Source organism: Sinohyriopsis cumingii, chromosome 15, assembly GCF_028554795.1.
Source record: "Sinohyriopsis cumingii isolate HCF-2022 chromosome 15, ASM2855479v2, whole genome shotgun sequence".
In the NCBI taxonomy this organism is placed as follows: domain Eukaryota; kingdom Metazoa; phylum Mollusca; class Bivalvia; order Unionida; family Unionidae; genus Sinohyriopsis; species Sinohyriopsis cumingii.
The window spans coordinates 93,977,669-93,997,862 of record NC_142975.1 but is presented as its reverse complement, the minus strand read 5'-3'; the positions used below and the strand labels follow the sequence as shown (position 1 = coordinate 93,997,862).

Below are 20,194 nucleotides of genomic sequence, written 5' to 3'. Positions count from 1 at the left end.
CTGTAGTGCTCTCTAATAATCTATGTTTGTTCTTAAGTCTACGGATAAAGCTACATAACAACATTTTCTAACATAGCTTGAGTATGTTTTGTGCATTCTTTCAATATATAAAGCCGGTTTATTCTTGTTGAAGAAGCCTTAAAACGAATTCTGACATACGTGTCTTCATCATGATGTTCGATATGTGCAGTTGGTTTGTATTCGATAATGATCATATTTATTAGTCTTAGAGTTTATCTTCACTTCTAAAGATTAGTATTGCCCCTTGCGTCACTTGCATTTATTCAATTTGATAAATTTAATTCCGCGGTGTACTTATTAAAATCATATTTCAAATGTTATCGAAGGAACAATTGCAATACATGATATCTTACATGAACGTGTTATGAGTTTGCAATAAGATGGTTTATTTCGAACACTGCTTTCGACAATTCGTTCAAACGTGTCTTTGGCTATAGTATGAAACATGAAAAACTAACAAAACAGTTTATGAAATATCGTTTATTAACCGAGAAAATAAAAGATACCGCTGAGGCCTTATTTATTAATGACGTGCCCTGTGTCACTTGCACGGGTGGAAAGATGTCCAAGAAATGTAAAAGTGCCATTTTTTTCACCGTTATAAGAATATATCAGTACATTTCCCTAGCTAGGGCGGTGACAGGTAAGGTTATTATGATATAGTTTGTAAAAGTAATGGTAATAGTACAGGTAATTTGAGACATGCCATAGACGACTTTATGTTGTCTTGGGTTTTGTCCATCAGTTTGTTTGTGTGTCGGCTTGCGCGACGAACTAAGTTAACTCAGCAACACTGAAACATAAAACAAACTGGACTGAGTGGACAAACAGCCGATGTATATGGACAATTAATACTTAGCTCATTATTTCCACGTACACCTTGATGAGTTGGCAATCGTTCGTGTATTGAACATTATCTAGCATGTGTTGTCATAAGCAAATAACGCACGATCAACTAGATTAATTCAAGTTATTCGACGTAATGACGTATTCTAGGCTAAAAATCTCCAAGTTTCTGTTTTGAAGAGTGAACTCCGTTGATAAATTTCCAATACGGAAAGTGTGCAGATAAATAAATAACTATACTATAACGGTATCCATCCCTCGGGTTTTTTGTGATAAAGTTTTGAAGAAAAGCACGTGTTCCAGTTGATTAAACCCTTATCAGCTGTTAGTGTGATGAAGGATGTAATTTAAATTTCTGTTGGTAGTCCAGGACGAATGAGTGTGAGAATAAGGGGTGCAGCTGTCGAGGGTAGATGTAGCCACTTAATAAGCATCTTAGCTGGATCAGGCCTGTGAAACAGAGATGTTGTAGTCAGTTATTGATTCAGTTCAGTTGGGTTCGTACAGCTGCTGATAATTTACATATACACATAGTCTATATGCATTCATATTTAACAGGGAGAACGCTTCTGCCCCTGCCTCCTGACACGTCTAAGAATCAACGACTTTATTTCAAACTGTACCCCTCGCAGTGAATAATGTTTAAACTAATGTTTAGCTCAGGAATTCGACTTTGTATGCCTACACAAGGTTCGACTTCCTTCTCGAGGTCGACCAATGAGAGAACTGTTATTCCATTCATCTCGTTTAACTTGTATATTGAAAAGACGCAGATATGACTATGTCAACCAATACAATATAAGAATAATATGACATTCATTAAAGTGCGTTAGCAAGTCAAACTTTGTAGGCATACAACGTTGACTGATTCTTAAATATGGTTGCAGGAGAAAAGAAAAGAAGTGTTTTCCATTGATATACTAGTATGTATGGTATAGGTGTACAAGTATATTTTCAGCAACAATACCAACTCCATTGACTGCAGCTATGTTGTGTCCTATCCTGTTATTGTTGCTCCTTCGAACAACTATCACTTGTCGGTGGCGCCAGATGGAATGTGAAACCCATCCGACCTTCTCTGGATTATAGCTGAGTAACAAGACTTGTTGGGTGACTCATTAAATACGGAAGAATAATGCAGGTGTATAGTGTATACATGGCTACTCGTTAACCAGAATAATCTGGTTCGAATCTTGGGAGCGATGTGTATTGCGTACTTAAATATACTCAAAAGGATGCAAAAGGTGAAAGGTTGTTAACTTTAGCGTTCCGTGCGCCCTTTGTCAGTTTGGTATGCAACAAATTTCCTACGTTGCATATCCCTTTCTTGTCAATGCAGGGCGTGTGGCCAATTGTTTCCATGCATATAGGATGTGTAACTCCGTTCTATATATGCTATTGAAGTGCAGCATAATAAGGATCCGTTCCGGGATATACATTTTCCTGTCGCCAAAATGGCATCACACCGGATAGTATTCTATGACTATATCTGGATTTTGTTGATGCAACCTTATGTATCACAACATTAGCTATCTTAGTATGGCTGTGATTTATTTTTGTATTATATAGTTTCAATATATAGATTTTGACAGTGATTGTTTCGTGTTCAGGTTTCTCGTTGCATCTCCCTTGAAATCACCACATGCAAAATTATTCTTACTTGAATCTTGTAGACATGCGCGGTTTAACTTTAAGCTTGTCAACCCTAAATATTGTGTGATGTTTCAAGTTCCAAAGTCCAGTATCAATCAACATGTTTCCAAATTAATTTCAGTCAAATCAGAGCCAAACGACTCTTTATACAATTCGTATACAATTCGTTGGAAAGGTAGAAAAACCGCTCTAACTACCATTGATATACCCTATTTATTCATCCCGAACCTTTTACAGGATAAACCCTCACATGTTACTGCAGGAAAAGAGCCATAACATAATGTTTGGAGCCACAAATAATTCTCAAAGCAAAATATTCATCTCATCAGATTCCTTTTCCACTCAAAAATTATTGGAAAATATTTCATTTTATATTTTGTCATTATCCTTACCACGCGCCCCCCCCCCCCCGTATGCTGTTCTTATAAATCAAATCTGGCAAATGTATTATGTTCTTTTGGGTGCATAGTCACTTTGATATTATGAGAATTCAGAACATCCGTTTCGAAATAGAATCAAGCTGACCATATAACTACATAACTATTCATTCTCTGTATAATCACCTAAATATTTGAAAAGGAAACTTCACACCCAATCTGCAAATTATCAATCCCATAATCGTTGATGGAAACACTTATATTTGCTCATGTATCCCTCCCCACGGATTTACTTTGACAAGAGTTACACAAAATTGTTCAACCTTTTAGCACATAACAAACATTACCATAATCTTGTACCAAGCAGTCAGTTTTATGATGCAGCTGATAAATAAATAGTGAACAATTTGAAATATTTAATGCTACAATACTCATTAATTTGCACATTTATGCTATCATTCTAAATTTGAAAACGATCAGTCAATAGCAATGCATAGAGCATAATGAGAGATCAAACTATGGCCAAAATAATTAAATGTGTTATTGTGGTCGGTGACAACTGTATAAAGAATGTCGTCCTTGTATTTATCTGCTCTACGTATATTAGAGTTGGTAAAATTATGATATAGGTTTCATATATACTTGTATTATAAGTAAACTAATAGCCTATTGCTTCATATTTTAAAACCTATGCTCAGCATCGAAAATATAGATCTAATATACTTTAGCATACTTTGTAATGATTTTGATACTTGTTGTCATCAAGAGAGGATAAATTAATGGAAATCTTAGTGATTATTGCTATGAGCAATATAAAATATATACATCAAGGATTTAGAGAACCTGCACCAGCTGTGGTATATGCATACCAACATAATATTATATCCGAGTTGAGTATTGGAGAAAAATGTTAGGTGAAGACTTACATTTAATGCCTACCACAGCGAAACAAGGGCAAAGATATGTTGAAGAAAACATAGAACGAATTATTTCCTTTCAAAGATGTAGCAACATATATCATAACAGCCTTTCAGCATTCGTTATGAAGTAACCGTCATGTGGACGGTAGTGCCTACATTTGCATGGTTAGTAACTGGAGTCAAGATTGATATAACCACAACTAATACACGTTATGATGGGAAGGATACAGGTCATGCAACAAACTAACAAGCACTTATTATTATTTTTTAATAATTTTTACTCTTATATTAAGGCCCTTTTCATTTTCCTTTCCATAGCAAGAGAAATTTAAAATTCAATTGCAAAGAAGAAACTGTCTAATGCAAGTTAAACAATATCAGAAACTAAAGAAATTGTTACTGTTATTGTTATTGTTCTTGGGTTTCACGCCATTTTTCAGCACAAGATAGGTTATACATGGCGGCCAGGATTACTGGTGGAGGAAGAACCCTGAAAATCCCAGGGAAGAAACACCGACCCACGAGAAGCTACTGGCAGGCTTTCCCACGTACCAACGCTAGCCAAGCCTTGGACTCGAACCAAGCAGACAGAGGTGACATGGCAGTGATCCAGAACGGTGATCGCTTTAGACCACTCGGCCACTCGGGACCCCCGAAAATAAAGAAATAACTTCTCAAGCACATTTAACAGACAACATTATTCACTGCTAATGCAACTTGATGATAATGATGCTTTCTTAGATAATTGAAACAATTACTTGACAATATGTATGATACATTAATTTCCAAAATGCCTAAGAATCCCAGTATGTTTTTAGCAACATTTACTGTGATAAATATGATTAATATGATTATTCTGACATAATGTACCTAACTGATATATCTTTAGTTTGCCTTATCTCTCTCTCATTTGACTCAAGGCTGTCTTATTTATATTTTTTGTTCAATTCAGTGAATCAACAGTGCAGACATTCCCCATTTACTTTATGCATCCTTCCAGAGAAAATAATCTCGTTGCATGTTCTTTTTGAGAGTCACCCCTTTCGAAAGTTTGGTATTGAATAACGAATACTGTCTTTTTAAATACGTGTCCAATACATTGTTATATGCTCATGTGTGTTAATATAAATTTGTATTGGTTGCCTGGTTGTAAATGTTCGCTGTTCTTATGTTTTAATCAGAATAATGTATGTTTTCGCAGCATATTTAGTTAGTATTCCACTAGCTTTAATTAGTTGTGTATATATAGAATATTAAATGTAAAGAATGAAAAACATCACATCTGCCATTATATGTTAGGACTGTGCCGTGAAAGTATACAAATGGTTAAACATGTTTAAACGTTAGTATTATGTTTTTGCATATATTGGTGAAATAATGTTCATTTCCTAATAATTAAATTTTGTTCGATTTTATCGCATTTCATCTATTTTAATATTTGCTTAAATTAAGTCCTTGAATAAATCAACTGCGAGTGTGCTTGTAAGAGTGAGAATGAGAGAGTTTCATCTATTTTCAGTAACAATACCACTCATCTTGTCTTCATTCCAATTTGAAATGCCGAAACTTTAGCTGTTTCTGTGAACATGAAAATATTAAGCAATCCGTCAACGAATACAATATTATATAAAAGAAAGAAAAGGAAGCAAGGACGAAAGGACAACTTAATCATGACGAATTGAAAAGGAGCCACGACGAATTGGCAACCAACCTAATTACTTTTTTAAGTTTGAATCTTATTGTCGAAAATATGTTTTAAGTGAGCTAAAATAGAGCCTCAGCAGAATAGCTTGATGTACGTCGCATTGGCTTGTAATAATTGCCCAAAAACAATAGTCATTCTACAATAAACGTACTATGTGCATTTGTTTGTTCGTTTAATATTATATAAGAGTAAAAACGGTAGATTTCTTAGCATTAAAGTATATGCAAATAGAAATAAAAAAATGAGAATATATATATATATATATATATATATATATATATATATATATATATATATATATATATATATATATATATATATATATATATGTGTGTGTGTGTGTGTGTGTATGTATGTATGAATGTAATGAATTGGACTACTAAAGTCAATTAATACTATAACCATAACTAAGCTACAATTTGCATGACCATATCACTGGGTATGAATTGTGTGATGGATTAAAAAGTACATTGCTTTTTGGAAGAATAAGCCATTGTTTTTGTATCTGAGAAATCTATAGCAGGCGCATTCAGTCGTAACTTTAAAAGATTAAAATGACATATTTGCCATTCGTTTGTGATATTATAGATAGCATACTACATATGTTAATATTCTGCTAAATCAAAGATTTAAACTCTCTTTTTGCAAGCTATTTTAATGTTCCGACAGTGTCTTTTCCGAAGAATCCAATTGACTTGAACACCAGACGCATCATTCTAGAAATTATTGAGACAATAAACGCCCCAAGTGGTAAAGCTGTTACATGTTATTGTATTTAAGCCGGCATTTTCCTTGCAGCTGACTTTTGGTTTCGGTGCTTTCATGATTCTTCCAGACAACCAGCCGCATTCGCATGCGTAGTACCCATGTGCCACTGCTCTGTTAATATCTTCCGTTGAGGCAATTATTGTGCCTAGGTTTGTGCAGGTAGTTTGAGCACTAGCAAAGGAAAATGTGGTTTCGGTGGCCGGTGCGGGAACAAATCGAATTTCTTTTCCTATAAATGTATAAAAACAAATTGTCAGTTTAATTTCAGTAACAAAATAAATTGCATCTAGGCAAAAAAGGCCCTTAGGATGTTCACTACTATTTATCGATTTGTAAGATTTTTCTAACAAGTACGTGAATAATGTATATGTACTTAATGTAAGCCAATCAGAGTATTTCATTCTTGAATATTATTATTATTACTGGTTGCTTCCGTATAAGGAACATAATTAGTCGTCTGTGACGTAATTTCAGATGCTATTTGTTATTTTAATTATTTAAGCTCAACAGCAATTATCTGTTAAAGATTGTGCTAAATCTCTAGTGTCACAATGATCCTTTTAAATATATATAAGCAGACATTTTTGGGGATAAAATGATATATTTTCTTTTATATAATAATTCAAAGTAAGTATATATATCAGTATATATATATATATATATATATATATATATATATATATATATATATATATATATATATATATATATATATATTGCAAAAGAATCAGTTTGGAACGTCTAAAAAGTTTCTTTAATTATTACGACATTTGCCATGCAAGTTTTACTTCCTACCAAACTGTTTGCGATTGCTGCTCTATAGACAAAATTATGATCCTAAGTACACTACATAAGGGCTATCTTGAACGGAAATAAAGGGAAGAAAGAAGAAGAGGGAAAATGCTATATATTAGATACATGAAAAGAATCAAGTACTGTTAAAACACACAAAATTAAGACTGACTCATTTTGGATTTGTATTGTTTGTTCTGAACGAAAGGAATTACGAAGCACACTGCATCATGATTCCAATAACTTTACATAAGTATTTACTCGTTCTCAAATATTCAGTTTTTTCCGTTTATCAAAACATTGATGTTGGTGAATGAATGTGCTTAAATAAATCCAATATGTCCTGCCTTTCTTCCCTTAGAGCGCATACAATAATTTCCATAGGAAAGGAAAGTAAGTATGGAACCCACTGTTCCTTCCACACACACCTCGTGTTTTACGGTTTTCGAGAAACCAGTGTATATATATATATATATATATATATATATATATATATATATATATATATATATATATATATATATATGCCCAGTTTAACACAATTTTGTAAAATCGATTATTACTAGAAAGCGTATGTGTGTGATATGGATTTTTAACGTAGCTTAAACAGTTTTTCAGTCAGTTTATAGTTATATCTGGCACTGGATCATGATGCTGCAGACGTATAATTTCCTGTCAGCAGGTCAACCAGTCTTAATACGAACTTTTTAATGCTGAATGCCTAGTGAGGCAGTAGTTAGAACAATGATTACAAGTCTTGGGTATAACTGCGCCCGAGTTCTAACCAGAGATATCCCGCATCTGAGGAGGACGCTTCAACCACTAGACCACTAGTGAGGTTTTACCAGAATGATTTGTTTCTGTAAACTATCCTTTTATACTAGCCTTTAATAATTACAATAACCTACTAAAACATTCGAAAGAGGAGATTCATTAATGATAATACGTTTGCTCAGTTTTGTGGCAATTATGGAAGCTTTGTGAATAGCGATGCTATCAAAAACAGTAGACATGACTTTGTTACGATATTCTGCTATACATATATTTAAATCAATCCTAACTGAAATTACTTGCGTAAATAAATGCGTCTAAGACTTTCACAACAGACACCTTATTATATCATTTTAAAGCGAAATAAAACTAATCTAGCCACGAAGATAATACAAGAGAGAAACTTGATGGAAGAATATCAACATGGTCCATTTCCACCTGATGAATTTGTTCCTATATATTGATAATTCTTTCAACTGTAATTGTCGGTGTTCTTAAAATTCTATCAAGTTACTGAATGTTTTCTGGTAAAACCCGCAAAATACAACTGCATTATAATCACAACCTCTCCAAGACAAAACGTTCAAAATGATGACAATATTCTGCTGCATGACTTGGTCTTTTAAACACAAAAATTCCGTTGTAGCTGCTTGTATTTAGATCCAGACCCTGCGAAAATTCCCTGTTTACATCCGGTGGAACCTGTATTGTCGACAAGGATAATATGAAGATGGTTTTGACGTTCAAGCATACTATTGTCTGCATATTTTGTTTTTTTAAAACATGTTCGGTGACGAAATAAAAAAGCTGACACTGATTTTTAAACTTTGTCTAATCTTAGTTAATTCGAATGTTGAGAGAAGAAAGCTTTTCTCAAACTTTGAATAAAAGGTATTATCTAATCATTGAGAAACATTTTTTTCAACAAATTTTCACACATTTTAAATATGCTGTTTACCTAACCACTAAAAGTACGTCTACGTTCGTTTATATTTGAGTTTATCTTTTTGTGGAAATATTATAATACCTTTTGATTTGCACAATAAAGAAAGCAAACAAGTGATATGTTATATTTGGTAAATAAAAATAATTTGACTGCTGTATATTTTCCTATGGGTAGCAACAATACTGTGGAGCTAACGAACGGTCAACGTTATGGTTCGTATTTATAATTCGACTTAAGCAAACCGTCATGAGACATTCAGTAAATTTACCTTTACTTTACATCACATAGTCATCAATGTCCCTAACTGCTAATTCACATTAATACATTTGTACTTAGTTCTTATACTTTGCACATCGTTTCTATATGTGGGCAGTCAAAGTGCATCATACAGACTACACCTCAGCATAAGAGACGTAACGTTCAATCTCAAAGGCTTACCGCATAAAAGACCACTGTGTTTGGCTACACTGCCTGATGGACACGCTTTACATCTGGAAGTCGATTGGTCATAATATTGGTTTGATCCACAACATGCTCCCTTAGTGCTGTATTCCTCAGTATGGTAAGTTCGCCAATCCAGTGGTCGTTCCACATCAGTCAGATTTCTGGACAAAAAGTTTGACTGTTTATTTAAATTTAACACACAAATAAATCAATGGCTGATTTCGTTTTTTGACTATACCATGTTAAGAGACATTAATCCAAATAAACGGAACGCCTTGAGAATGAGAAATCATTTGAGTTTCAAAAGATCTTAGACGTTTTTCAGGGTAAATAGCCCAACTGGAACTGTAATAGCCGAAAACAGTTTATGTTAAGCAAATGTTTCCTGTGTATGTATTTTACTTGAGATTATATATCTAAAAAGGACTCAACTAGGTGCCGCGTTACTTAAATTCAAAATTGATCACTACTAGAGGATGCTACTTTGATGATCATGGATCGCGTGAAGGCATATGTATTTGATTAAAATGGTTAGCAAATCTAAGAAAGAATGTGGAGTTTTTCGAGGAATATCGGTATGACATACTTTGAATTTCCATTATTAACGTACCGAATCTTCAACTGTTCAGTCGCTCGAAGAGAACAGAGTTGCACCGCAACTCTGAGAGGTATATCTGTAGAAGGTACAGCCAAATTTGCATTTTCGTAACCATAAATATTAATATCCCATTGTGTGTAGATAGACGGACAGATGTTCCCTTGATTACCACACGTAGGTAACTCTGTGGGGAAAAAAGAGAAAAGTAAGTGGCAACCATGATATCCGAAGAAACCAAGATAAGCATGCAGTTCGGAAATATATTCATCTCACCCAAACAGCATCTATGTTACGCATAGAACCTATGTTTGTTACATAAACGATTGCTTGTGTCATCTATTGTCAAAATTTTCTTTATAAAATTTTTTATCTGATTCCCATAGGAATTGGTAGAAAGGCTTGTAATAAATGTCATCCGTGCATTCATTCACAATCAGAAATTCATGACCATTTACAATATATATATGTCAAACTTTGGTAATATCAGTAGTTATATGATCTTCTCCAACACCCGTCTAAACAAATTTTGGAACAACACCTCACAAACCACCACAACAACATTTTTAAGAAATTTCAGCTCCAAAGACCCTTTGCTATTGACCTCTTTAATTTGTTTCCTAACAACACCATACGTTATTGAACGAAAACATTTATTAAATGACAATACCATATCTTCAGTTACAAGTTTTAAATGTTGTTTGGTCAACGCAACCAAATACTTAATGCTATAAATTGTGAACGATATAGCACAGGTGTAATATATCTGTATCACACTATGTAATACATTTGCAGTTTAAAAGAACACATGAAAGAAATGATCCATCAGTGTTGTTGTTTGTGTCTGTTTTATAGCGCTTATAACATATTATTAGCCATCTCATGAATATGACTGAATATTAAGAGCCTTTTAGAAAGTCAAAGAAAGCCGGCCCGAGCTTAACAGGAAATACTATTTTAAGGATTTTCCTGTACACAGCCACTGACCTTATCCTATAGCATACTCAAAAATTTATATGAAAAACTATATCTTTAAAATTGCGCCAAAACAATTATTTAAACACTTTTTGTTTACTAACAAAAACATTTTTAGAGCACAGTACTTATATTATTACACGAAAATAACCTTTTCAACAAGCACAATCAGAAAGTCGTTTTTGGAAACAGAACAGAATATTAAATACACCCTTCTTCGCGCATTAAACATATTCACTGACATAAGTGATACAGTGCTTCAGTGGAATTTATTGAAATACCAAGTACGATCTTAATAATTCAAATTTAGTACCTAGACTGTTAACTCTTATTAGAGAAAATATCCGTCAACGTAACAGTGGTATATCTGTAATGAAGATTATGCTCTAAAAAAACAGGCATACGAAAAGCTTGATAATCTATGTATTCGTTGCTTGTCTGATGAGCAAGTTGTACAATGAATGTTTCCATTTATTTGGTTAGAACGTCGGTATTGACGATTAGTTCAAAAAATGAATTGGATTAATGAAGACAATTATTACTTTAACCTTTTGTAAACTACAATTTCCTTCACCATATCTCAATTTTCATTACGATATCACAATGTCCATCACCATATCACAATTTCCATTACTATATCACAATGTCTATAACCATATCACAATATCCATCACCATATCACAATTTTCAAATCCATATCACAATTTCCATCACCATATCACAATTTTCAAATCCATATCTCAATTTTCATTACCATATCACAATATCTATCACCATATCACAAGTTCCATCACCATATCACAATTTCATCACCATATCACGATTCCCATCTCCATATCACCATATCACATATCACAATGTCCATCACCATATCACAATTACCATCACCATATCACAATTTCCATCACCATATGACATTATCCATCGCCATATCACAATTTTCAAATCCATATCACAATTTCCATCACCATATCAGATGAGCTCCATAAGGCTCGTCAACAAGTATGATGAATATATACTTGAGTTTTATATACAGAGTTAAATTTAATGTCTCGTTTAATATGGAATATACGAAGCTATTTATCCCGTGGGATCATGTCGACAGTTACGGGATATTCCTAATCCCATAGCTGTAAAATACAAAAGGAACGGCCCCGCTCGGTCCGATTACTTCAGCCTACACAAGGATCGCCAAATAATCTCTTCGTTTAGCAAAATAGTTGGCCCTGAACCAGTGGACCCTCACAGTGAGCTAACCAATATTATCATTCGAACCAAGGTTACCGTTCCTGTCATTATTCGGGTAACACATGCCCAAGATATCGATGACACTTCAATCATAAACAGTTCTAAATTCAGCGGCATTATGACGATGCAGAGAACACATATTGCAATAGCCCATTCATATTTGTAAAAGATTTCATGTGTTTATGTATCCCAAATCCTGTGGGGATTTGTATTTATGTAAAACTCAAAAAGAATTTGAAAGAAGAAAGTATTTATTATTTTTGTTAAAGGGTTACCCTTTGCTATTTGTATTTGATTGCTTTATGGTGTGCCATATTCACAATGTCCATGAGACTGGTACCTTTGTTTTCCTTTGTATAGTGTTGTGACATATACGTCACTCAAGAGACAGTGGGTGTTGTGGATGCTTTAAAAACATAGTCCCTAAATTAGTGATCTTGGTCAAGAATCAATTAATGTCCTATGTGTTTTAGAGGTGCATGCTTTAGTTATGTTATATTCTGTAGGATTTAGGACTGAATATTTTTTCAATCGTATCTTGTATTTAATTTGTATTGTTTAATACATGTTTATTTACGTACCGAAAAGAGATAAAGATGAACAGTATAATTGTTATATAAAATTATGTACTGTTATGGTTCTCCGGGCTCTGTCTAGTAATTCTTCTCCTAATAGTGACAAGACCGGAGTTTATGTTTATGATATGATATAGTACATATATGTTTTCTCACTGTTTATATATATATATATATATATATATATATTTGCCCTGTCACCACACAAGATAATTGTATAATGTGAACGCTGTTAGAACTTACTCAGCACTGCTTCGTGGTTAACATTACTATCTAAAAAGCACTAGGCGAACATGGTTACATTAGTCATGATTGCATTTATCTTCTTCTCAGCGGCTTAATTAATTACCGGTTGTAGTAAATATCTAACACGAAAGGGAATTTAGTAGGTTACCAACAGAAATTGTACCACACATAACATTCGTTCCTGAGTTCAGTGAACACACTTATTGTAAGCCTGATATTACAAAATATTTGCGATAATAATACGAAAAAGAAAAACATACATGAAAAATAATACACGGAAAAGTAAAATAAACATACATATCACTATCAAATAAACGTTAAAAATGAATTATACGACAAAATATCAAAAATTTTACTGGTAGCGAAACAAAATAATACAGATAGACACATAGTCAAAATTCTTAGTTTTGCACCATTAAACATACGTCAAATGTGGAATGTTTAAAAGAATGAACGTGTTTGCAAAACCGATTACCGTATAGATCGTCTCTTTTTCTGGGCATATTGTTATCTACGTAATATGCTAAACAATATAGAAAATGTGTTCGCTGGTCATACATAGAATATGTCAAAAGGCAAGAACACAGTTCTTGCTGATTTTAACAATTTTATTTTAGACATTATGTTAGTTTGAAAATGCTGTTATTGATGAAATAGTAATGTTTTTAGAAGTTGAGCATTGCTTTGAAATTCACACACACACACACACACACACACACACACACACACATATATATATATCTATATATATATATATATATATATATATATATATATATATATATATATATATATATATATATATATATAAAGAGAGAGAGAGAGAGAGATAATGGGGATTCCAATAGCCTAGGATAAGGTTGTTGATCGCGTATTGTAGTTGTAGGGTTTCGCTTTACAAATCATGTTTAAATTCAAATGAGGGGAAGCCTTTAAGCAGCCTGGCGTATATGTTTATCTTACTACTAAAGTTCAACTCTCCATTTTGTCTGCTCCTAGTGTGATGGTGGTGGGGGTGGTGCAATATTTGAAAAAGAAATGGACAAATTTTAAATCTTTAAATGTTTGCAATGCGTTATAATATTTCGGACGCTGTCATAATGCTTCTTCTTTTCATAGTTGAAATATATCAATGTGGATTATTGCATGACGCCTAACAATGGGCATAAATAAGCACACACTTTATAGTACTATTTAAAATACCGATTGTAACTGGACATATTTGAGGCATATCTCGGCATTTATCGTTGTAAGGATTTGGAATTTCCCCTTGCCGGCACTCGTTTCCGCTTCCTCCTTCTCTGTATTGATACCAGAGTGTGGGCCGGGGAGACATCAGATATTCCGTGCCATCAGGCGGAGTGAGTTGGTTTCCAACAGTTGATTTTACTTGAACTTCAACCTTGAGTATAAAAAACACACTTGTATTAACCTCTTTATGTTTATTGCTTGCCCACAAGTAATGTATTCGCTGATAGACATAATTCGTTAAAGTCATCATTTAAAACCTTTATCTAATCATATGTAAATATATAGATCATTATATTTTCTTTTAATTTCAAAGCAAGCCTGTGAAACAATTTTTAAAGTAACCAGTTATTTATTATGGCAGCTATAATACCGTTTCGATGTAAATGATATTCGAGATCACTTTATATTAAGAACACATACTTACTAATTATTAGGGATTACGTAACGACAAAGCTGATTCCACTAAGCAAAGAACGACATTGCACCTGTATCATACAGGTGTGTTTACACTATTCCGCAAAATCGCATGTACCACGTATTTGCTATTGTGCTTATTTCAGAATATCGCAAATTAAAATAAGAAAATAATGCCCCATGGTGCTGTAATTGGACAGCTTCTGCAAATGTAGATAGAGTGATTACACTTTAGCTATTGGTGACATTAGACGCGCGTCCCCTTCTACTAGTTTTGACTAGTAGTAGGTATGTTGAATCTTTCGTATTGTCTACGTCCTTTATCCGACAGCTAAGATGCGATTGTCTCCGAAAGATCAGTTTTACTATGATTTGAAAGATGCATGTAGAGGTTTTAAAACAATTAATGAATATATAGTTTTAATCAAAAAAGTGTGGGAGCGGAGAATGTTTCTCCCACATGTTGTTGTTTAAACTATCATTTTCAATTTTAACTGTAGCATATATTAACTCGGAAAACTTTGAAGTTGGAAAGCTCTTACATTTGCTCTTGTTAACTCTGCAAACATGGGCTTAAGCTGATAAATACTCAACTTTATTACTATTCTCACAGATTATAGTTGACAGTCTTAAGTACTCGTATCATTGCAACAAACTTACAAGTAAAAATGGTATTGTTGACCGAGGAAATCCATGGTACCCATATCCGACAACTAAAACATTTACTATAAGAGAATCGTCTCGGAATATAAAACGTCACTGAGTTTAGACAGTTCATGATTAATTCATCTAAACCCAGATGGTACTTTGTATGATCTCTTCCAGACTTTATTTGTATGGAGGTCTAGTGTAAACTTCTTAAACAAGTCGCTAGAAACCCGATATTGCACCAACGAAAGACCGTATGTAAATCTTTACCTTTAATTGCTTGCCATAAACACCGTACATGACCCGTAAGTGTTTGGAGAATATGTCTAATGTAATTCGTTATTGCCTAATAACAAGGACGCACGTAACCCGTTATTGGTTGATGACAAGCTGTAACTAACCGGGATATGCTTGTAAAAGAAACAAGCTCGTTCTTAACTAGGTAGTGCTTGGAAAGAGGCAGTAACAAATTCGTACGTAACAGGTTATTGAACTTAAAAATTACTTTCTGTAACCCGTTGTCACAATAATTAGGCTTGATTTGATGCTTTGCTTTAAATAATAACCGAACCATTCAAAATTCTTCATTTTTGGTCACAAATTATAAAACGATACCAATTTTAGATATCAACAATTACAATTGGTATTTATGAGCTGTTGTCTTGCACGTTTTGCTTACTGTACAGTAAGACCCTTCTTTTATGGTTTCGTTAGTTCGTCCTTAAATGCATCCTCTCAGAGAACTTCATGACAAAGGCCATCATGCACCAATAAATATTTTTTAACTTTTGGATTAAGCTTGACAACAAACCTAAAATTATGTATAGTAGTCTTGTTAATTGCGTACATCTTATGCTCGCATGGCGTGTATAATATCAGTTGTAGGTAATTGGCAAATAATACTAGTAATAACAATTATGTTAATGATAATAACACATTGTAAAGAGGCACTGAATATGTAATGGCTTCAATCATATCTCAAATATTGTGTCATCTTATAATGGATCCATAACAGAAGTTTTGTTAAGCATACATTAGGAACATTAGATTGTTTCAATTGGGCAAAACGTGCATTAGTATAAAAGTGTATTATTCAGTATCATTTTAATGTGTGCGTTATAGATCGGTCCTGCAAAAGTGTCAGCCGTATACAGACATAATGCACATTACAGTTGTGGCGCTTAGTTATGATCTTGTTGCGAACGTGCGAATACTGTGTTCTTGTACTCGGTCATCATTACGAATGAAGTTTCTTGGATTGATTTTTTGCATGTCTGAGTTTTGTACTCTTCGTGACTGAGGGTTTGTTGATAGAGTTTATACATACCTGACCGTTTTCAATATTATAAGTGGTAAACAACAGTTTTATCAGAATATGATTTCAATGGTTTATGGAGCTGTATATGGAAATTATAAATATTTCCGGAACAATCAGTTACGATGAAGGTCAAGTAGGGGTTACATAAATTACTTGGAAAACAGTTATTCATTCCTTTTTCATATTAGTATTGGGAAACCAATGATCAGAGTTTGCATTTTGCTCAAATATATGTCTAAAACAATTATTTATTTAAATTATTCATTTGATATCAAATGGTTTATTAATTTTCTAGACAAAAACTATTTGTGGACTATTGACAACGCATTCAAAAACATTCTTTTAGGTATCATTACATTTATGATTATTGGAATTCATAAGGAACATTCAAACGATTTGGATGTATCATAAGACATTTTGGAATATATGGGATTTATTCACAAATCTGTAGCTGTATCTTAAATGGTTATATTTGTAACTTAGATAAATAATATATTTTGTGACTTTGCTAAACTTGTTCGTTTATATTACCTCTCTATCTATCTCTCTCTCTCTCTCTCTCTCTCTCTCTCTCTCTCTCTCTCTCTCTCTTATATATATATATATATATATATATATATATATAATTATCTATCTGTCTGTCTCTCTTTATATATATATATATATATATATATATATATATATATATATATATATATATAAAGAGAGAGAGAGATAGATAATTATATATATATATATATATATATATATATATATATATATATATAATTATCTATCTGTCTGTCTCTCTCTTTATATATATATATATATATATATATATATATATATATATATATATATATATATATATATATATATATATATATATATATATATAAGTATAGCTGATAGCCGCTTGCGTCGTAAAGGTGATTGACCTCATGTTCTCAAAATGTATAGGTGGGATGTGATTTAATGCTGTTTGTGTGTTTATTGTTCAGCTTGCTGAAGTATACTTCTTTTATAAACGTCTAACTAGACTTTACAACTATACATTAACAACATATACTATCAGTCCATTAATGATCGTATTTGCCAGCCATGTCAGGTACTTTTACAATGGTTTTGTCTATTACACGTATATACATAATACTCGCTGGTTTCCTCTTACTCAGGTTTCCAAGCAGTTTGGCAAATTGTTGCTTGTTTCGCAATAAAGTAGTAAGCTCTGTACAAAAGTCCTACGAAGTTTGGTGTATAAAAATCATAACTTAGTGTTATTATTAACTCTTTATTTTTGGTGTTTTTGCATCACTAAACTAGTTGTGGTAAGGATATTTAGAATTAGTAATGTTAACATCAGAATATTTATCCCAGTTATTATTATTATTAGTATTATTAGTATTATTGTTGTTGTTTCCTATATAAAATTATAATTGAACAATACCCTTGTTTGTGTCTCGCTGAGAACTGGAAGGTAAATCTCAAATCGTTGAACAAACATCTTGTCATTTTTTTGGGAAGATGAAATCCAATTGTGGTCAATTAACCACTGGCTGTCTGGAATCCTAAATGTTACAGTCTGCCCAGCATACAGGTCTTTCAGACTGATATAGGCCTTATCTCCTGGTCCCGATGGTTTTGTTGGAATCTGTTGAAACTCTATCGTGGGAGAGCAGGTCAATTTCGTTCTACTTAAAAGAGACGTTATGGACGTCCTTGCGCCGATGCATTCACGTGGTCGATGTCCCTCCTTGTATGTTAATATATCACAGTAAGCGTCTATGGCAGTAAGCATAGATATTTTGTAGCAGATCGTTGAAAAGGCCGAAAGCATCTCCAATGCGGCGAATATCTCAGTGTTGTCAAGATCCTTAGGTTTTGCTGCGTCGAGGTCTGAATTAATAACATTAGCCGCCTGGTATACTGTGACAGCTCTCATGCAAGCCGCAAGAGCGTCCATCAAATTAAATTGGAAGTCGTATATCTCTTCATACGTTGCGATCAGCTTCTGAACCTCAACTCCTGCATTGGGACAGGTTCTTTTTGCTGCCATCACTGTTTTCGCTATACCTGAACCTATCCCAGAAGTTGCATCAAGAATGTTACATGCTTCATCGACAAGATTCTCCCAATATACCGTTAATCCTTTTAATTCATCCTTTGTTACAGCTGGAGTATAATTATTGTAATCATCCAGGAATTTATTCTTCTGAGCTTCAAATTCCGATGTTAATGAGGACCAATCTTTCTCTTTTAAACTGTTTATCAACCTGGCAACATTGCTTAAATATACTTCGTTTCTTGTTAGTTTGTTGACAAAGTTTCTGACCTCACTAATGAGGTTTTCGAAAGCATCTTTCAATTTGGCTGCTTTTGCAATATTGGCCATGGCCTGGGAGACTCCTTGAGATGCGTCAAGGATGCCAGTGGCACTTCCACCTGCAAATACTGCTTTTAATGGATTACATGCTTCCGCTACCGCAAATGAAAATTTCAGAGCTGCCTCTATCCCGTCCGTTATTGTTGCACTCAATGCAGCTTTTATTATCTCGTCCATATAATTATCCATTCTGATGGCTGATTGAGCTGATGCATCTTTGTATTTACTCAATGCACTGTATATGTATGCTATATCAGCGCTTGCTTTTCTCTGGTCGAAATCTGCAATTTGTTGGAAATATGTCTTGAGTTCTCCAAAATTATTTTTCATCTCTTGTTTCAAATGTTGGGCCAGAAGTAGCAAGCTATATTGTGTTGTTTCACCAATATTTAAAATCGCCTCAAGTTGTTTTACTTTTAGAAATGTTTCATAATCTGTGGTTGTGCTTATTTGTTTGATATTACCTCTTGCGTTCTTGTTAGCAAGAAAAAGCGTTAAGGAATTTATCATACTGTTGAACGAGCAGATGGTCCTCTTCAAGGATGGGAATTCAGCAGCATGATCACATGGCAGGTCGACAGTATACGGAAGTAACTCTATAACTCGTCTACAATATTCAATATCATTTTTCTGGATGGAATCATATACGCTGTAGGTGACATCCTGAATCCATTTATATACTTCGCTGTCTGTTGTGGATAAGAATTCCCGTGCTGCTTCGGAAGGGACATTTATAGGGAGAGTCACCTTTACTGCATAGAAATACAACCGCATTGCATTTTTCAGTGTTTCATATGAGTTGTCCCATTGATCTCTATTAACATAGATCAACAGTTTGTCTAGTTTATCTGCTAAGGTTGTCCATCTCTTAATTCCGCAGGTCCTTGGTCCAGATGAAGCCGGACAATACCTATCAATCATATGTCGAAGCATTTTTGCGTTGGTATTGTCATACACCGACTTCATGTGAATTAATAAATCAATGGATGGCAAACGTGACATTTTAGCCCGAAACAGCCATAAGTATTTTAATGTTGGAGCACAGTCAAGCTTTTTCATCCGAGGATGCTGGAACCAAGCTTGGATGTAATGGGCATACAAATAAGAAGCAGAAGAACCTAACCTTAAGCCAGTAAATGTTTCTTGTAGTTTTCTGATATCCTGTACAACAAGGTTACCGACGGTAAAAAGATCACTGAATGCACATATAGGATCATTTTCGGGTTTTGATTCTTTGCAGTGTTCCTCTGTGACCTTCAATTGCTCATTAATATCTGAAGAGGGAAATAATTTTTCACCTGCAATGCTCAAATATTTAT

General features: G+C 33.7%; 1 protein-coding gene across 1 annotated transcript; it reads right to left on the bottom strand.

Annotated features, from left to right (window-relative positions):
- Positions 1–5,912: 5,912 nt before the first annotated feature.
- Positions 5,913–18,717, bottom strand: LOC149782335 (uncharacterized). Its single transcript, XM_089934866.1, has 5 exons — positions 17,940–18,717; positions 14,086–14,284; positions 9,854–10,025; positions 9,238–9,404; positions 5,913–6,519 (listed from the first exon to the last, which is right to left on the bottom strand). The coding sequence occupies exons 1-5, from the start codon at positions 18,546–18,548 to the stop codon at positions 6,239–6,241; spliced, it is 1,428 nt and encodes a 475-aa protein (XP_089790992.1). The 5' UTR covers positions 18,549–18,717; the 3' UTR covers positions 5,913–6,238.
- Positions 18,718–20,194: the final 1,477 nt, after the last annotated feature.